A 14711-nucleotide genomic window follows, 5' to 3' on the forward strand; every position below is an offset into this window, starting at 1 on the left:
TTTTTTAATGTATATCTGATTCAGTGCCAAGAAACCCCAGGTTGAACATGCTTTCTATATATGCAATGACATAACAAGCATTTTGTAGATCCTGTAGAGGTTTGGTATGTTGGCGCGTGCTTCAGTCACTGAACCGAATATTGCAAAAGAGAGCTGTATAGTGCAAGTGAGGATGATAGCGCAGTCTTGTCTGCCAGGGTATTATAAACCTTCGATTGCTGCAGTTCTCTTTTTTAGGTAGCACAGTGTGTAATTTGGACAGAACAAGGAACAGACATAGTGCCTGATTTAGATCTTGGTGGTATTCCCTCCGTCACTCCATGGCAGCAGCTTCAAGTACTCCGTTGAGTTGCCGGTATCCCGCCTGCTGTATGTGTGCTGGCTGAACCATTTTCCACACCGACAGACTGATTTCCGTCGCTTAAGCGGCACACCACCCCGAGTTCGCGGTCTCCTCTGCTGGCTAACATAACTCTGTCTCCATCAGGCCAGCCCTATTGTGCCAAGCCTATTTAGATATCCCCGTTGTGCTGGGGTTGTCCTAGCTGCAGTTTGCTGACGGAGTGAGTCCCTGGTGGAGTGGAAACTGGTAAGTACTACTTATTAATGTGTCCATACACATATGTTTTGTGTGCCTCTAAATACATATGTACGTAGTGTCATGCCCCTTTTTGTTACATAATGCATTCCACAGAAACAACATTCACACACTTTTGAATGCACACCCACAATATATTTTTTCAAGTGTCAATACAGGTGTATTCATTTGACCGTGTTAAATTTTGAAATGAGCATTACACAGGAGCAAATAATTGAATGTAAGAGCAATGCAAAAATACGTAAGGCTACAGCAATTGTCAACACATGATTCCTAGTAAGACAAATGTAAAAGTAGCTTACCTCAGATCCCGGCGACAACAGAGTCATTTGGCATCGTGGTGCTGTCGAAGCAGCAAAGGTGGAACCTGGATGAAGGGATTAAAGACAGAAGCAGTAGTGAAAAACACAAAAAAGTTACGTTTTCATTCCTCATTTCCTTTGATTCCAACTAAAATTAGGAGGGATTCTAGCCATAGTTGGCTCGACGGAAAGCTACAAGCGTGAATAGCTCGCTGATCATCTTGGCTGGAGTGCCTCCAACAGCTGCTTCTGCCTCTTACACTGTCAATTCAGTTGAAAATTCCTGGCGGAGTCGGTGGAACTCTGGCGTTCTTTTGTCGATGGACCCGCCAACATCTAAATAGAGTGATTGGACCGCCAAGAAGGCATAAAGTTAATCAAGTCGAAAAAGTGATGGCTAAATCATACTGCCAAGATCGAAATCAAGCTTATTGTGCTGGAAACACGTTTCAAATCAGTTTCTTTCATAATACATGGACTAGGTTATGGGCATTGTGAAATTTTAATGATTGAATTTGTGGGTGGTTTTGGAAATCAGCGATGTTCTCTGATCACACAGGCTTGGTGAGACAGGAAGGAATATTTTGACCTAAGTGTACTGTGATAACGTGTTGTCTTTTCTCTTTTCCTTCTCACTGCAGACACTTGAGACTTGAACATCAAAGTACCAGAATGGGGAGAAGACGGGCTCCAGGAAAGAAAGTGACAGCGCAGTGTTCACGTGAATCCGTAAGAGCCACAGTCCCATCTTTACCTCTCCATGACGTCTCCGCTTTGGGATCCCAAAATGATGCTCAGAGGGACCAGGACCTGGAACCACTTTCAGAGAACCTGTCCCACATTATCCTTTTATCCATGCTGGAGGAGTTGGAAGCCAAACTGGATAACTTGCTGAATACTGTGGAGGACGTACCTTCCAGAGTTACTGGGCTGATTAAGAAAATCTGGATAGAAAAGGATCAATGTTACCTAGATAATGGTACGGTGTCTTTGGAGATGGTCTGTCCGGCGAGCATTAGAGATTGTGCTGTTAGTCGGTCTCCTGCGACACCTCAACTGGACAGGTCAGAGGAACCGAGCTTGTGTCTTCAGACAGTGTTTTCTGATGGGCATGAACCAAAGCAGGAGTGTACGCTCTCTTCTCCGACCGATGTTCAAGGGCGTCCAGATGAGCCAAACCTTTGTCTACAGCCGGTGTTTCCAGATCGACGTGACCCACGGGAGGACCAGTGCTTGCAACCTGGGTTTTCAGATGTAAACGAGTCGAAGCAAGACCAGTGCTTGCAACCTGGTTTTCCAGATGTACACGAGTCGCAGTGGAGTTCTGGACTTTTTGGTTCCATCCAGAGGTGTCAGGGATAACACCCGAAGACCCTGGAGTTCAACCTGCCTCGGTGCACAAACAAACAGAAACACGGGCTTCTCGATGGTGGCGTCAAAGACCAAAGGTTTATTACTGCAGGGACACAGAAGTCACAGAAACTACACATGGGCAGTATCTAGGAGCCTGTTCAATTTGTACAAAGAGGGTTGCTCCTTATATACTGAATATTGGGCTTCAGGCAAATTCTTTACATGTTAGCACATTCAAAAAACCTTTGTATCTTAAACAATAAATATTTGGCGTTGCACAGGAATCATCAACAATATCTGATGTCAAAACATTACGAACGAGGGGTTCCCACTATTCCATCATAATCCCATGTCAATTTCTCATTCAAGACCCGGACCGCCTCATCGTAAATTTCATTACCTCCCCCTAATAAAGGCCCAGAAGGAAAGGAGCAGAGCCAGGTGCAGAAGATAGAACAGTAGGATAAGAGATGTTTGTGGGTCGTAAATGGGCAAGGCTACCAGCTTCGGCCGCCTAATCATGATCAAGCCAACGGACACGAGAACCAGTATAGCAGGACTGGCCTCAGGCTGGGGAGGCAGCTCTTGCTGAGTCATGCTGCCACAGCGTTGCTTGCCTAAGGTGCATGTGTCACTAGCAAGGTGAATTGCCGGCTAAAGCCTACGTGTCCTTAATTGAAAGAGGTTATTGCGTGTTCATTGACTATGTGAGGGCAAAGAATACAAAATGGCTTCCGTGTTCTTAGATGGATTCCATGGGTAGAACAGAAATGTGTTTGTAACAGGAGTGCTCTTGCTCGTAGCATAGCGAAAACACCGGGATATACTAAATGGATCATTTGCGGTTCACTGATACCAAAATTATGTATTTGCGACAATGTTAAAAACACGGGTTCAAATCGTCACGGAACCTCAGACCCTCCTTTTGCCCTTACATAGGCAATTACTCAGTCTATGTCAGAATCTAACTCTATGCTCATTAGGTCAGTGACATGTTGTTGCATTATCATCTTGTCTCGTACCTTCTCTCCAAATGCAGGTGGTTTTCTGGAACAGGTTGCAGCACAGAGACTACACAAAGCGGGACCACATTGGATAATCAGGCAGCACGAGAACAGAAATACTAGGATGACCCCAATGACCATCAGAACCTTCCATCCCCACGCTGATACCAGAGTCCAAAACCACTCCATGAAGGACCAGTTTCCCTTGTCTACGTGTATAGAGTCGGAAATCTTGTGTAGCTTAGAGATCGCTTCATAGACGGTTGGAGCATTATTGGGAATAAAAACACAGCAGCTCGATTGGATCATTCTGCATACCCCACCTCGATCTGCAAGTATTACGTCTAGAACCATTCGGTTCTGTAACGTCATGAGACGATCTGCCTGAAGCTCAGCTGTTAAGTTACTAAGGGCACCAGCAGTTTCTGTAATAGTAGATTCAACTACCCGTGTTAGTTGACGTAGATTTCTACTATTGGCCATAGGCCCCCAAAACGGAAGGAAACCTTTGAAGAAGTCTCCAGCTTCCTGACCAGCGGTATCTTCCTTGCTGAAGACACCTCTTGCTACTCTGGTCTTGTGATAATCTGAAGAAGCAGTGTATGTCGGAGGTAACAATCGAGCAATATAACATGAACCTGAGAAGTCAGCAGGCAGCCATGTATACGCTCTGTCTTGACAGATGAAGTAAGTACCCCTAGCAGTAAGGAAGGCAGGGGAGGAGTTAGACGGAAATACGTAAGTCTCAACGCACTCACTCCTCCCTAGCTGAGCTCCCAGATTTCTCCCATTTCCTTGCAAACAGACCTGACCTCGGTGAGGCACGACCCAGACTGAAGTGGAGCTTTTACGCTTGCTTTCTCCCAAACTAAGGCGGTACTCTGTAGAGTTCCAACTCAAATACACCCGTAATTCATCTCTAGGGTAAGATGGAGTATTATTGACGTCTTTAATCATGTCAATAATTCCCTGGACTAAAGCTTTGTTGGCTGAGTTGTATTTAGTGGACCGTGGTGGACGCGGAGGATAGGTCTCAAGGGCATAGGAAAAAATGGTCTGAAAGGCCTGAAATGATCCATTATAGCTAAAAGGCAAGACTAGATAGGGAATGCCTTTATCCATAGTGTGAGGTATCAAGCCACACACCCAGCAGTCTGTAGTATTAACTACCAGTTGGTGTTGATGCAAGAGCTGTACAAATGTATTGTTAATAAATTCTGAGCGTCGAGCTTGTTCGTGTTCAGGAAACAAGTGAAAAGAATGCATAGAAGAAACCGTAGAAGTAGTAGGATCAAGGGGAGGTACTGTGGTTACCGGCATAAAAATTAAATGCACACCAAAGATGATTCCACCCACCAACGTTATTAAAACAATTAAAAACGTAACTGCACATTGCGTTAGAAAGCATTTGCTGTGAAGTATTCTGTACAGTCTATTTCTGCGAACATAAATTACATTCTTTCGTTGCAGCTCAGGAAGCTCCATCTTCTACAATCCGTTCGTGACCACTGATGATGTGTACGTAGATGAAAATGCCTCTATCAGCCCTGGGAGTTCCCAGAACTAACAGAAAGATCGACCTTGTGTCTGACCCCCGCAGATTCAACTAAGCACACAGCCACGACCCTACGGCTACCCAGACGGCAAGGCAAAATTTAAAAACAACAAAATGATAGCAAACTTCCTGGCTGGAGGCAATGTATCAAAAATTCAAATGTGAAAATAGGCAGTTTCCTGCTTTATTTGTCCATATTGCGAGATCGCAAGTTGTATCTCAGTTTTGCAGGAGCTGTCTGATCTGGAAACAATGTATTTTCAGCCGACGTTGCAATGTTCACGTTTGCAGATGACAAATGTTCTTTTGGTGCAGATGGCAAATGTTCAGGGTTCAAAAGAGCAGTTTCAGGAGGAGAGCCAGAGTTTGATGTATCAGTGATCAGTTCTGCATCACTGAAAGGAATGAAACTGGGTATTTGTTCTGCTTCAGAGGCACTGATTCCTTTCTTTACCCAGTTGTCGTAAGGAAGTGGCAGAGGCACACGTTTGACGTGTGTCGTATGGATCCAATTCTTCCGTCCGGCCACACGAATAGCAGTTCTCGTCGCCAATAAGACTTGGAAGGGGCCAACGAATCTGGACTGAAGATTTTTCGTTCTTGCAAAATTTCTAATGACTACTTGATCCCCAGGTTTCAGCTGATGACCTGGACTCTCCGGTGGCTTTGGCAATGCATCGAAAACCTGTTGGTGTATAAGGCTCAATTTAGCAGTCAAGTCGAAAAGGTAATCAATTAACATTGGGTATTCCAGCTGCTTAAATTCTTTCGGTCTAGGTACCCCCCAAACATTTGCAGGACGACCAAAAATTATTTCATATGGACTAAGCCCTACTCTAGAATGTACAGTTGCTCTTGTTGATAACAAAGCCAAAGGCAGTGCATCTGGCCAGGGCAAACCCGTGGATGCTTGTATCTTAGCAAGTTTCAGTTTAAGGGTGCCATTGTAACCCTCAACTAAACCCGCGGACTGGGGATGATTCGCACTGTGAAACTTTTGTCTAATCCCTAGGCCGGCACACACACTCTGCATAACTTTCCCTACGAACTCACTTCCGTTATCTGACCATACAATCCGTGGCATTCCGAATCTGGGGAAGTATTCTTTAAGAAGGATTTTGGCAGTGGACAAAGCAGTATTGTCCTTCAGTGGGTATGCTTCGATCCATCTAGAGAACGCACAAACTACCACTAGGACGTACTTTAGATTGTTGCAACGATCCATATGAATGAAGTCTAACTGAATCACTTCAAAGGGGCAGGAAGGAGGAGCGAAGTGACCTGCAGGTGTGGGGATTCCCTTGCCAGGATTATGCATCAAGCATACCATACAATTTCTCACCACTCTCTCTGCACACTTACTAATCCCATCATTCTTCCAAACTGGAGCCAACATCTTACAAATCCCTTTAGAACTGATGTGCGCTGCTCCATGTGCCATCGTTACTACTGCAAGCACATACGCATCAGGCAACATCCAACGCTGTTGTTCCGACAAGTCAATCCAACACCCACTCGAGTCCAATTTACCCGTGCTCTCTTTCCATGCAAGCTTTTCCTCCTCAGTCGCCTCTTTCTGAATTTCTTTCACGCTTTCCACTGTGTCCTCACACATTCCAGACTCAGAAATCCATCTTGCAGACGTTGCAACATACATTCTACTCATCATATTTCTGGCTGTCTGTTTTGCAGTCTCATCAGCAAAAGCATTCCCACGACCAACATCATCCGTGATTGCTTTATGAGCACTGCATTTCACAATCGCAACTTCAGTCGGCAAGGTTAGAGATTCCAACAAGTCATTAACTAGCTGACCATGTTGAATCTTAGTCCCATGGGACGTAATGAAACCTCTCTCTTTCCACAAACGGCCAAAACTATGGGCCACGCCGAACGCGTACTGGCTATCTGTGAACACATTCACTCTCTTTCCCTTAGCTAAAACGCACGCTCTTGTTAGCGCGATCAATTCTGCAGCCTGGGCAGAATTCTGACTCACTCTTGCAGTCTCCACAATCGTACTCAAAGTCGTTACTGCATAGGCAGCAGTCACGTCACCATTCTCCAATTTGAAACAAGACCCATCAACATACAACGTGCCATCTGGATCTGATAATGGAGTGTCTTTTAAATCAATTCGTCCTTTTGTTTCTTCCTCAGTTCTGAAACAACAGTCGTGTGGTTCGGAATCACTCGACTCTTGACTAGTCGGCAACAATGTTGCTGGATTCAATACATTGCATCTTTTGATCTGAATATGACTCGCTAGCAATGTCAGTTCGTAACCTGATAATCTAGCACTGGTCAGGTGCTGCGTCTTGGTTCGGTTCATGAGTGTATCCACAGCATGAGGAACCATAACCACTAGCATGTTGTTCATTACTAAACCAGCAGATTGTCGAATGGAGGCTGCAGCTGCGGCTGTAGCTCTCAAGCAACTAGGCAACGCTCTAGCTACCGGATCTAACGTTGATGAAAAATACGCACAAGGGCGTTGTTTATCACCAAATTTCTGTGTCAAAACACTCAACGCACAACCTTCTCTCTCATGGACATAGAGCGTGAATGGCTTACTGTAATCGGGTGTACCCAATACAGGAGCTGAACACAGTGCATTTCGTAACTCAGAAAAACTCTCCTGACATTCGGCAGACCATGGCACTGGACTCGGAAAATTTTTCCCAGTCAAAGCTACCAACGGTTTCGCCAAAAGAGAAAAATTCGGGATCCATTGCCTACAATATGAGGTAATACCTAAAAAGGCACGTACTTCTCTCTGCGTGCTAGGAACATTCATCTGTGTAATTGCTTTTATTCTCTCTGGGGTCAACTTCCTTCCCTCCTTTGACAAGAGATGACCTAGGTAGGTCACTTCTTGGCAACAGTATTGCATTTTTGAAGGTGACACCTTGTGATTCAAATTTGACAAATGACGCAATAAAGAAATTGTAGCTGTTTTGCAAGTTTCCTTGTCATCGGCAGCCACTAGAAGATCATCGACATATTGTACTAAAGCAGAACCAGGAGGAAGTACAAAGGAATCTAACTGGCTTTTTAATGCTTGACTGTAAATGGATGGGCTTTCACAATAACCTTGTGGAGCACGTTTAAACCTGAAGCTTCTTCCTCCTAGAGAGAAACCGAAGATATCTCTGCTTTCCTTGGCTATCGGAATGCTGAAAAAGGCATTTTTCAAGTCGATAACCGAAAACCATGCTGCTGTAGCAGGAATCAACGTTAACAATGCAGTAATGTCTGGAACCACAGGAAACTGTGGAATCACAATTTTATTAACCTCTCTAAGATCAATTACAAACCTATATACTGGAGGTTTTGTTGGGTCAGTTCGTTTCAGAATAGGCAGTACAGGACTATTACAGACATTACCTCTAGTTTCTTCTACAACGTCTTTCTCGATCAAATCTTGCACAATTAATAAAAGTGCGCGTTCACCTTCACTAGAGATTCTGTATTGTGGAATTCGTGGAAGTTTTACATTCGCTTTCAAAGTTACTACATATGGTGGAATTTCTAAAAGACCTACATCATTAGGACCAGTCGCCCAAAGAGTATCAGGGAGAGAACGCAGCTCTGGTGGGAGCGCATCCATCGACAAGTACATCGGAGAAATTATTCTTTTACCCAACGTAAGCTGTACTCCTGCCGGAGAACAGTACAATGTCGCGTACAGGCGTTTTAATAAGTCTAAACCAAGCAGATTTTCATTACAACCTGTCGTCAAAATCAGGGGAGCTTTCAAGTGGCGGGGTCCAACAGAAATAGACAAAGGACCAGAAACAGGGTTGTGAACAGGGGCGCCTGAAAAACCTACTGAAACGTTTGTTGAGCCAGACAAAGGTGCGCCAGGGAGTTTCGCATGTATGATAGAACTTTTTGCTGCACCAGTATCCAACAGAAACGGTTCGACTATACCTGATGTTGCTACTGCGACATAAGGCCCACTCTGATCTACTGGAACTGATACTACTCCCTCTCTTTGTCCATGGCTGTCCTAGTACTCCCTTGGCTGAACTTCCTCACTAGCTTCATAGTAGTCTTCAACATGATACTGTTGAGACCTATTTTGTTGGGCAGATTGTCCATTTCGCTGATCGAAATGATTAGAAGGGCGATCACTTGTCTGTGGAGGCATAGCACCTCGTCCTCGACCTCTAGAGTTTTGTATAGAACTACCACGACCTCTCTGAGCTGTCGCAGCAATATTTTGCGCTAAGACTGGACATTCAGTCTTATAATGGCCTTCCATTTTGCAATAAGCACACTGATTCCATTGGTACTGTGGCCTCTGAGAATTATACTCCGTCCTTTGATATGACCCTTGCTGTGTATTAGTCTGATTCGTGCGAGGCGGATATGCTTGCTGTAAAAGAACTTTAGTTTTTAAATCTTTCGTCTTTTTATCTGATTTTTCTTTCTCCTCTTTATCCCTATTTTCATAGTACTGGGCAGTCGCAAGTATTTGCGCAGTCGTAGAGACAGCCCACGCACTTTCAGAATTCTTTAATTTACCACTAAGTTCTGGCAACAGATTGTGCACAAATTTATCAACAAATAATCTCTGGCCTCCTTCTGTGCTCATATCCTGACCACTATGATCCACAAAAGTCTCCTCGAATCTTGTGAAAAAGTCGGAGACGCTTTCGTCTTTCTTCTGTTTGCACGCGGACAATTTGTCCCAGTTAACGCGTAATGCTGGCATTAGGGTTTTCATTAAATCGATTATTCTACCAGGCAAATTAGCAATTAAGGGTTCAGGTTTGGAACCACCTGTTTGCTGACCATCCGCCGCAATTATAGCTGCCCAATCACCACCTAGGGCAACTGGATGATTCTCTTTACGAATTTTAGCCCAAATTGGTTGCGGTACTACATTACCAAATAGCAGATCTATGTCAGCTAGATTCAATACACAAGCGTCAACTGTCTGAGCCAACTCTTTGTAGTATCCTGCAGGATTTTTACGCGGATCTGGCAAGGCCTGTTTCACTGCTAATACTTCAGCTCGCTTCCATGGAATATGTATCCATACTCTCTGGAATTGGGCTGGAGCAGCTGCAATACCAAGGTTTACATTAGCTTGCACAGCTTCACGCCAAATTGGTGGAACCTCCCTCATTGGGTATTGACGATTTTGTTTCGTACTACGTTTCTCTAACTCCCTCGGTGAACGAAGGGATGGGTCATTCCTATAACTTAAAATCAGTTCCATCGCTTCTTTTATATTTTGACCAACTATCATACCTGCAGCAAACTCTTTCTGAACATTAATTAATTCTTCTAGATTTGATTCAGGGTCATCCTTTTCCAATTCCTCACGTAGAAGGAAGCACATTTCATCGAACACATATCGTTGTGTCGGTTCGTTCCATTGCATAAATGTATCTAATACATCTTGTACATTATATCTTCCAACTTTCGAAACCCATCTAAGAGCAGTGGAATCTAATATTCCTCGCTCTTCAGTACTGGGAAGCTGACTACGTCTCTGCACAGAGTCAGAGGTAGGAGTCTTAATCAGAGTTTTATAGAAGGGAGATAGAATATTAGAGACAGAATCAGTGATTCTCCGACGAACAGAAAGTGGAGTCATAATATTAGCAGAAGCAGTAAATAGAGTAGCAGTTGGAACAGATAGATCAGGAACAGTAGGAGTAGCGGGCAAAATAGCCTGTGAACTAGCAGTTGTGAGCGATACAGGTATAGGTAAAGAAGCCGGCAACCCTGGAAGAGGGGGTGTCGAAGGAACATTAATATTGACCACAGGAGGTACAGGAACTTGATTCAGAGGAGCAGGAACACCAGGTTGTCCAGCAACCGGTAATTGAACATTCGGTATAGGTGGAGCCGTAGCACCCTGTGCATACGGTGGGGGTGATCGTAACAAGTAAGACAACAGGGGATCCTTTTCGGGGTCCTCTACTATCTTAGCTGTACTCGATGGCAAAACAGGATAGCACTTGTCTATCGCTAAATTACGCTCTCTATTGGCCACCTCCATCGCTTTCTCAGACTCGTTGAGTTGCAGCTGCTTAGCAGACTGTTCTAAAGTCAACTCTTGCTCTTTCTGTTCTTTCTTTAACTTTTTAATTTCTCTCTGTTTAGATTCTTTTCGCCAATAACGGAAAGAATCAAACATTGCCGGCCGGGCTTTCTTCTTGAACAATTTCGTTTCTAAATTATCAAGAACTTGGGGTTCAAAACTACCATGCAGTGGCCAACTAAGGACACCATCTTTCTCTGTATAGTGGATCCATACCTCGTTATAAGAGATAGGGCCCACACCAAATTTGCAATATAGATCATAAAGGGGAGTTCCAATCGGAGGAACCGAACACGAGTCCTCCAACTGGGAATCACTGTTGCAACTAAAACAAGACAACATACAATTTTTTCGACTTACCATTTTATAATCCGGAACACAGAACAGACAAACCACAAACAAAAGGTGCACACTCGAACCAAGAACTTAGGCCTACCAAAAGCGAACAAATGTATCGATACCCAAACTAAACCAAATGATTATCTTAACCAGAACAACCAGTGATAATCTTACGAAACCAAACCAAACCAAAAACTAAAAGGATTATCCAAACAGGAGCAACCCTTACGAGGTAACCAACTAGCAACCACTTAATACTTAACTGAGGCACTGAAGACGTCACCAAGGAGAAACCCGTCACGTCTCGCCGTACTAAGGACTGCACCTCGGGTCCAAGACAGGGCGACGGTCAAAGCAACGGACCACTGTAGCCATCCGAACGGGAACCCTCGTGGAAGAGAACGTCGGGCCACTTTTGCGATATGCCGGGATCGATGAAGTGGGGCGCCTCCCTCTGGAATCTTCACACGAAGCTTCTCGAACTCTTCAGGCTTTTGGACCGGTACCGAATGACGTCGCCCCACGTTGGGCGCCAATTGGAGTTCTGGACTTTTTGGTTCCGTCCAGAGGTGTCAGGGATAACACCCGAAGACCCCGGAGTTCAACCTGCCTCGGTGCACAAACGAACAGAAACACGGGCTTCTCGATGGTGGCGTCAAAGACCAAAGGTTTATTACTGCAGGGACACAGAAGTCACAGAAACTACACATGGGCAGTATCTAGGAGCCTGTTCAATTTGTACAAAGAGGGTTGCTCCTTATATACTGAATATTGGGCTTCAGGCAAATTCTTTACATGTTAGCACATTCAAAAAACCTTTGTATCTTAAACAATAAATATTTGGCGTTGCACAGGAATCATCAACAATATCTGATGTCAAAACATTACGAACGAGGGGTTCCCACTATTCCATCATAATCCCATGTCAATTTCTCATTCAAGACCCGGACCGCCTCATCGTAAATTTCGTTACCTCCCCCTAATAAAGGCCCAGAAGGAAAGGAGCAGAGCCAGGTGCAGAAGATAGAACAGTAGGATAAGAGATGTTTGTGGGTCGTAAATGGGCAAGGCTACCAGCTTCGGCCGCCTAATCATGATCAAGCCAACGGACACGAGAACCAGTATAGCAGGACTGGCCTCAGGCTGGGGAGGCAGCTCTTGCTGAGTCATGCTGCCACAGCGTTGCTTGCCTAAGGTGCATGTGTCACTAGCAAGGTGAATTGCCGGCTAAAGCCTACGTGTCCTTAATTGAAAGAGGTTATTGCGTGTTCATTGACTATGTGAGGGCAAAGAATACAAAATGGCTTCCGTGTTCTAAGATGGATGCCATGGGTAGAACAGAAATGTGTTTGTAACAGGAGTGCTCTTGCTCGTAGCATAGCGAAAACACCAGGATATACTAAATGGATCATTTGCGGTTCACTGATACCAAAATTATGTATTTGCGACAATGTTAAAAACACGGGTTCAAATCGTCACGGAACCTCAGCAGCAGGACCAGCGCATGCAGCCTGGGTTTCCAGATGTACATGAGTCGCAGCAGGAAGTGTGCATGCAACCTGGCTTTCCAGATGGAAATGGACTACAGCAAGATTGTACTCTACCCAGATGCCCTCAGACAGATCCTGCAGGCAGATCACTGGAGGCAAACCTGTGTCTTCCCTCAGAATTGTTTGTTGGCCAGGCACCAGAGCAAGACCAGAGCATACAGTCAGCATTCGCAGAAGAGAGGGAGCCAGATGAGCCCCCTGAAACAAGAACCATTCTCATTGTCTAGTAAAAGCTGGGACCAACAACAGAACCTCTGCCCATACCCAGTATTTCCTGAAGGACAGCAAAACCACCATATACAAACCGCGCTACCAGATGGGAACGGACCTGATGATCACTTGGAGGAAGAATTGATGTGTTTTGATTTCCAAGATCCCCAGGAGAACTGCAGCCTACAACCTGTGTCACCTGATGGGATGTCATCAGACGAACACTTAGAGTCTGGGCTATTGTCTTTTGATGAGTTGGGGTCACAACAAACCGGGTGCCTACAGCAACACCTATGCTTGAAACAGGAACTTCCTTATGCGCAGGATCCAAACTTGAACTACGAGCTAGAATCAATGCGCCCTGAAGCACAGGAACCAGAGCAGAAAGACAAGCTAGAACAGACCTGTGCAGATGCACCGGGTTCAGATCAGAACAACATGGTGGAACCCCTGCACACTGCTGCACTGGATCGAGAGAGAGAATCGGTCCTTCCTAAAGCACAAAAAACAGATCAGAACACGGTGGAACCACTACACCCAGAGGAGCAGGATTCTAATCTGAAGTACACGCTAGAACCAGCTTGTACTGATGCACATGGTTCAGATCAGAGCTACATACTTGAACTACTGCACCCAGAATCACAGCATCAACATCAGAACTGCAAGGCAGAACTGCTCTGTCCTGAAGAGCTGGGTCAGACTGTGCCCCCATCATGTGTAGAACTGGGCACAATTACGGCAGATGAAGACGCCCCCTCAGACTCAATGGAGACAGGACCAACACAGTCACATTTATTGCCGTCCAAAGCCACCCCAGGTATGTGATTCGCTATACATGGACACGCGGAGGGCTTACTAACACATGTAACCTCTTTAGAATGCATATTAGCAGATTTTAGAAAGTCTCTGAGTCAATCATTTGGGTTTGGGTGGAACCCACTGAGCTTGACTGACCCCCAGAGTACACTGGGTGCAGATGTGTCCCTGCATTCTTCTCTGTTTCCACACAGGACTGCATCCTTCCTGTGCAGAAACAGCCTGGTAATGGGACTCTGCATGAGACAAATAGGCCAGTAGCTCTCGTCCTTCCTTGTCCATCCCTATTCCAGGCTGAGGAACTGGAAATAGCGCAATCCATGGGAGGAATTACTGGCCAGAATCACACGTAATAGTCGGATACAAGTGATGTGGTGTTCATTGAGAATAGCAGACGTGCACAGTCTAGAGAGGGAACTGTGTTTCCAGTTGCACAGTTACATTGGGTAAGACGCAGTCGTCTCCAGTTCCTGATATAAAAATCCTAGTCTGTATTCGGCCTCAACAGCAGGGCCGACCAGGGATGTTCTTGTCACTGCAGGGTTCTCCAAGATTGCACACGGCCTTGTTGTGAAAGACAGATAAAGTACGTGATTTGCTGTATCTGACTTGTGAGTTCACCCACCCTAATTCTAACTCAGTCCCAAGTGTGCTATGAATGGTTTTAAGGGAAGATACAAGTAGCCATGATCTCCGTAAAGCAGCATCCTGCCTTTAGTAAACTCTTTAACTATGTAAAATGTCTATCGCATCATCACACATAACATGCTGAGTTAGGGTTTGTAAACCCGTAGTGAGAGTTATGGATTGTGGTTCTAACTATAACTTGCATATTGCAGTGGTTTGATCAGTTTTAAGTTTTAACTATAAATGCACTTTACCCTTGTTTTTTAAGATTTTTTTTTTTATTTAAAGATCCATTA

General features: G+C 44.8%; 1 protein-coding gene across 1 annotated transcript in view; it reads left to right on the forward strand.

Annotated features, from left to right (window-relative positions):
- The first annotated feature begins 1548 nt into the window (after window positions 1–1548).
- LOC144807224 (uncharacterized) overlaps window positions 1549–14711 on the forward strand; it is a 106117-nt gene continuing 92954 nt past the window's right edge. Inside the window, 4 exon segments of the mRNA XM_078673074.1 lie at window positions 1549–2210; window positions 3237–3240; window positions 12702–12956; window positions 12958–13789. Of these exon segments, the coding sequence (XP_078529200.1) occupies window positions 1573–2210; window positions 3237–3240; window positions 12702–12956; window positions 12958–13789 (1729 nt within the window). The 5' untranslated portion in view covers window positions 1549–1572.

This window comes from Lissotriton helveticus, unplaced genomic scaffold (genome assembly GCF_964261635.1).
Source record: "Lissotriton helveticus unplaced genomic scaffold, aLisHel1.1 SCAFFOLD_829, whole genome shotgun sequence".
In the NCBI taxonomy this organism is placed as follows: domain Eukaryota; kingdom Metazoa; phylum Chordata; class Amphibia; order Caudata; family Salamandridae; genus Lissotriton; species Lissotriton helveticus.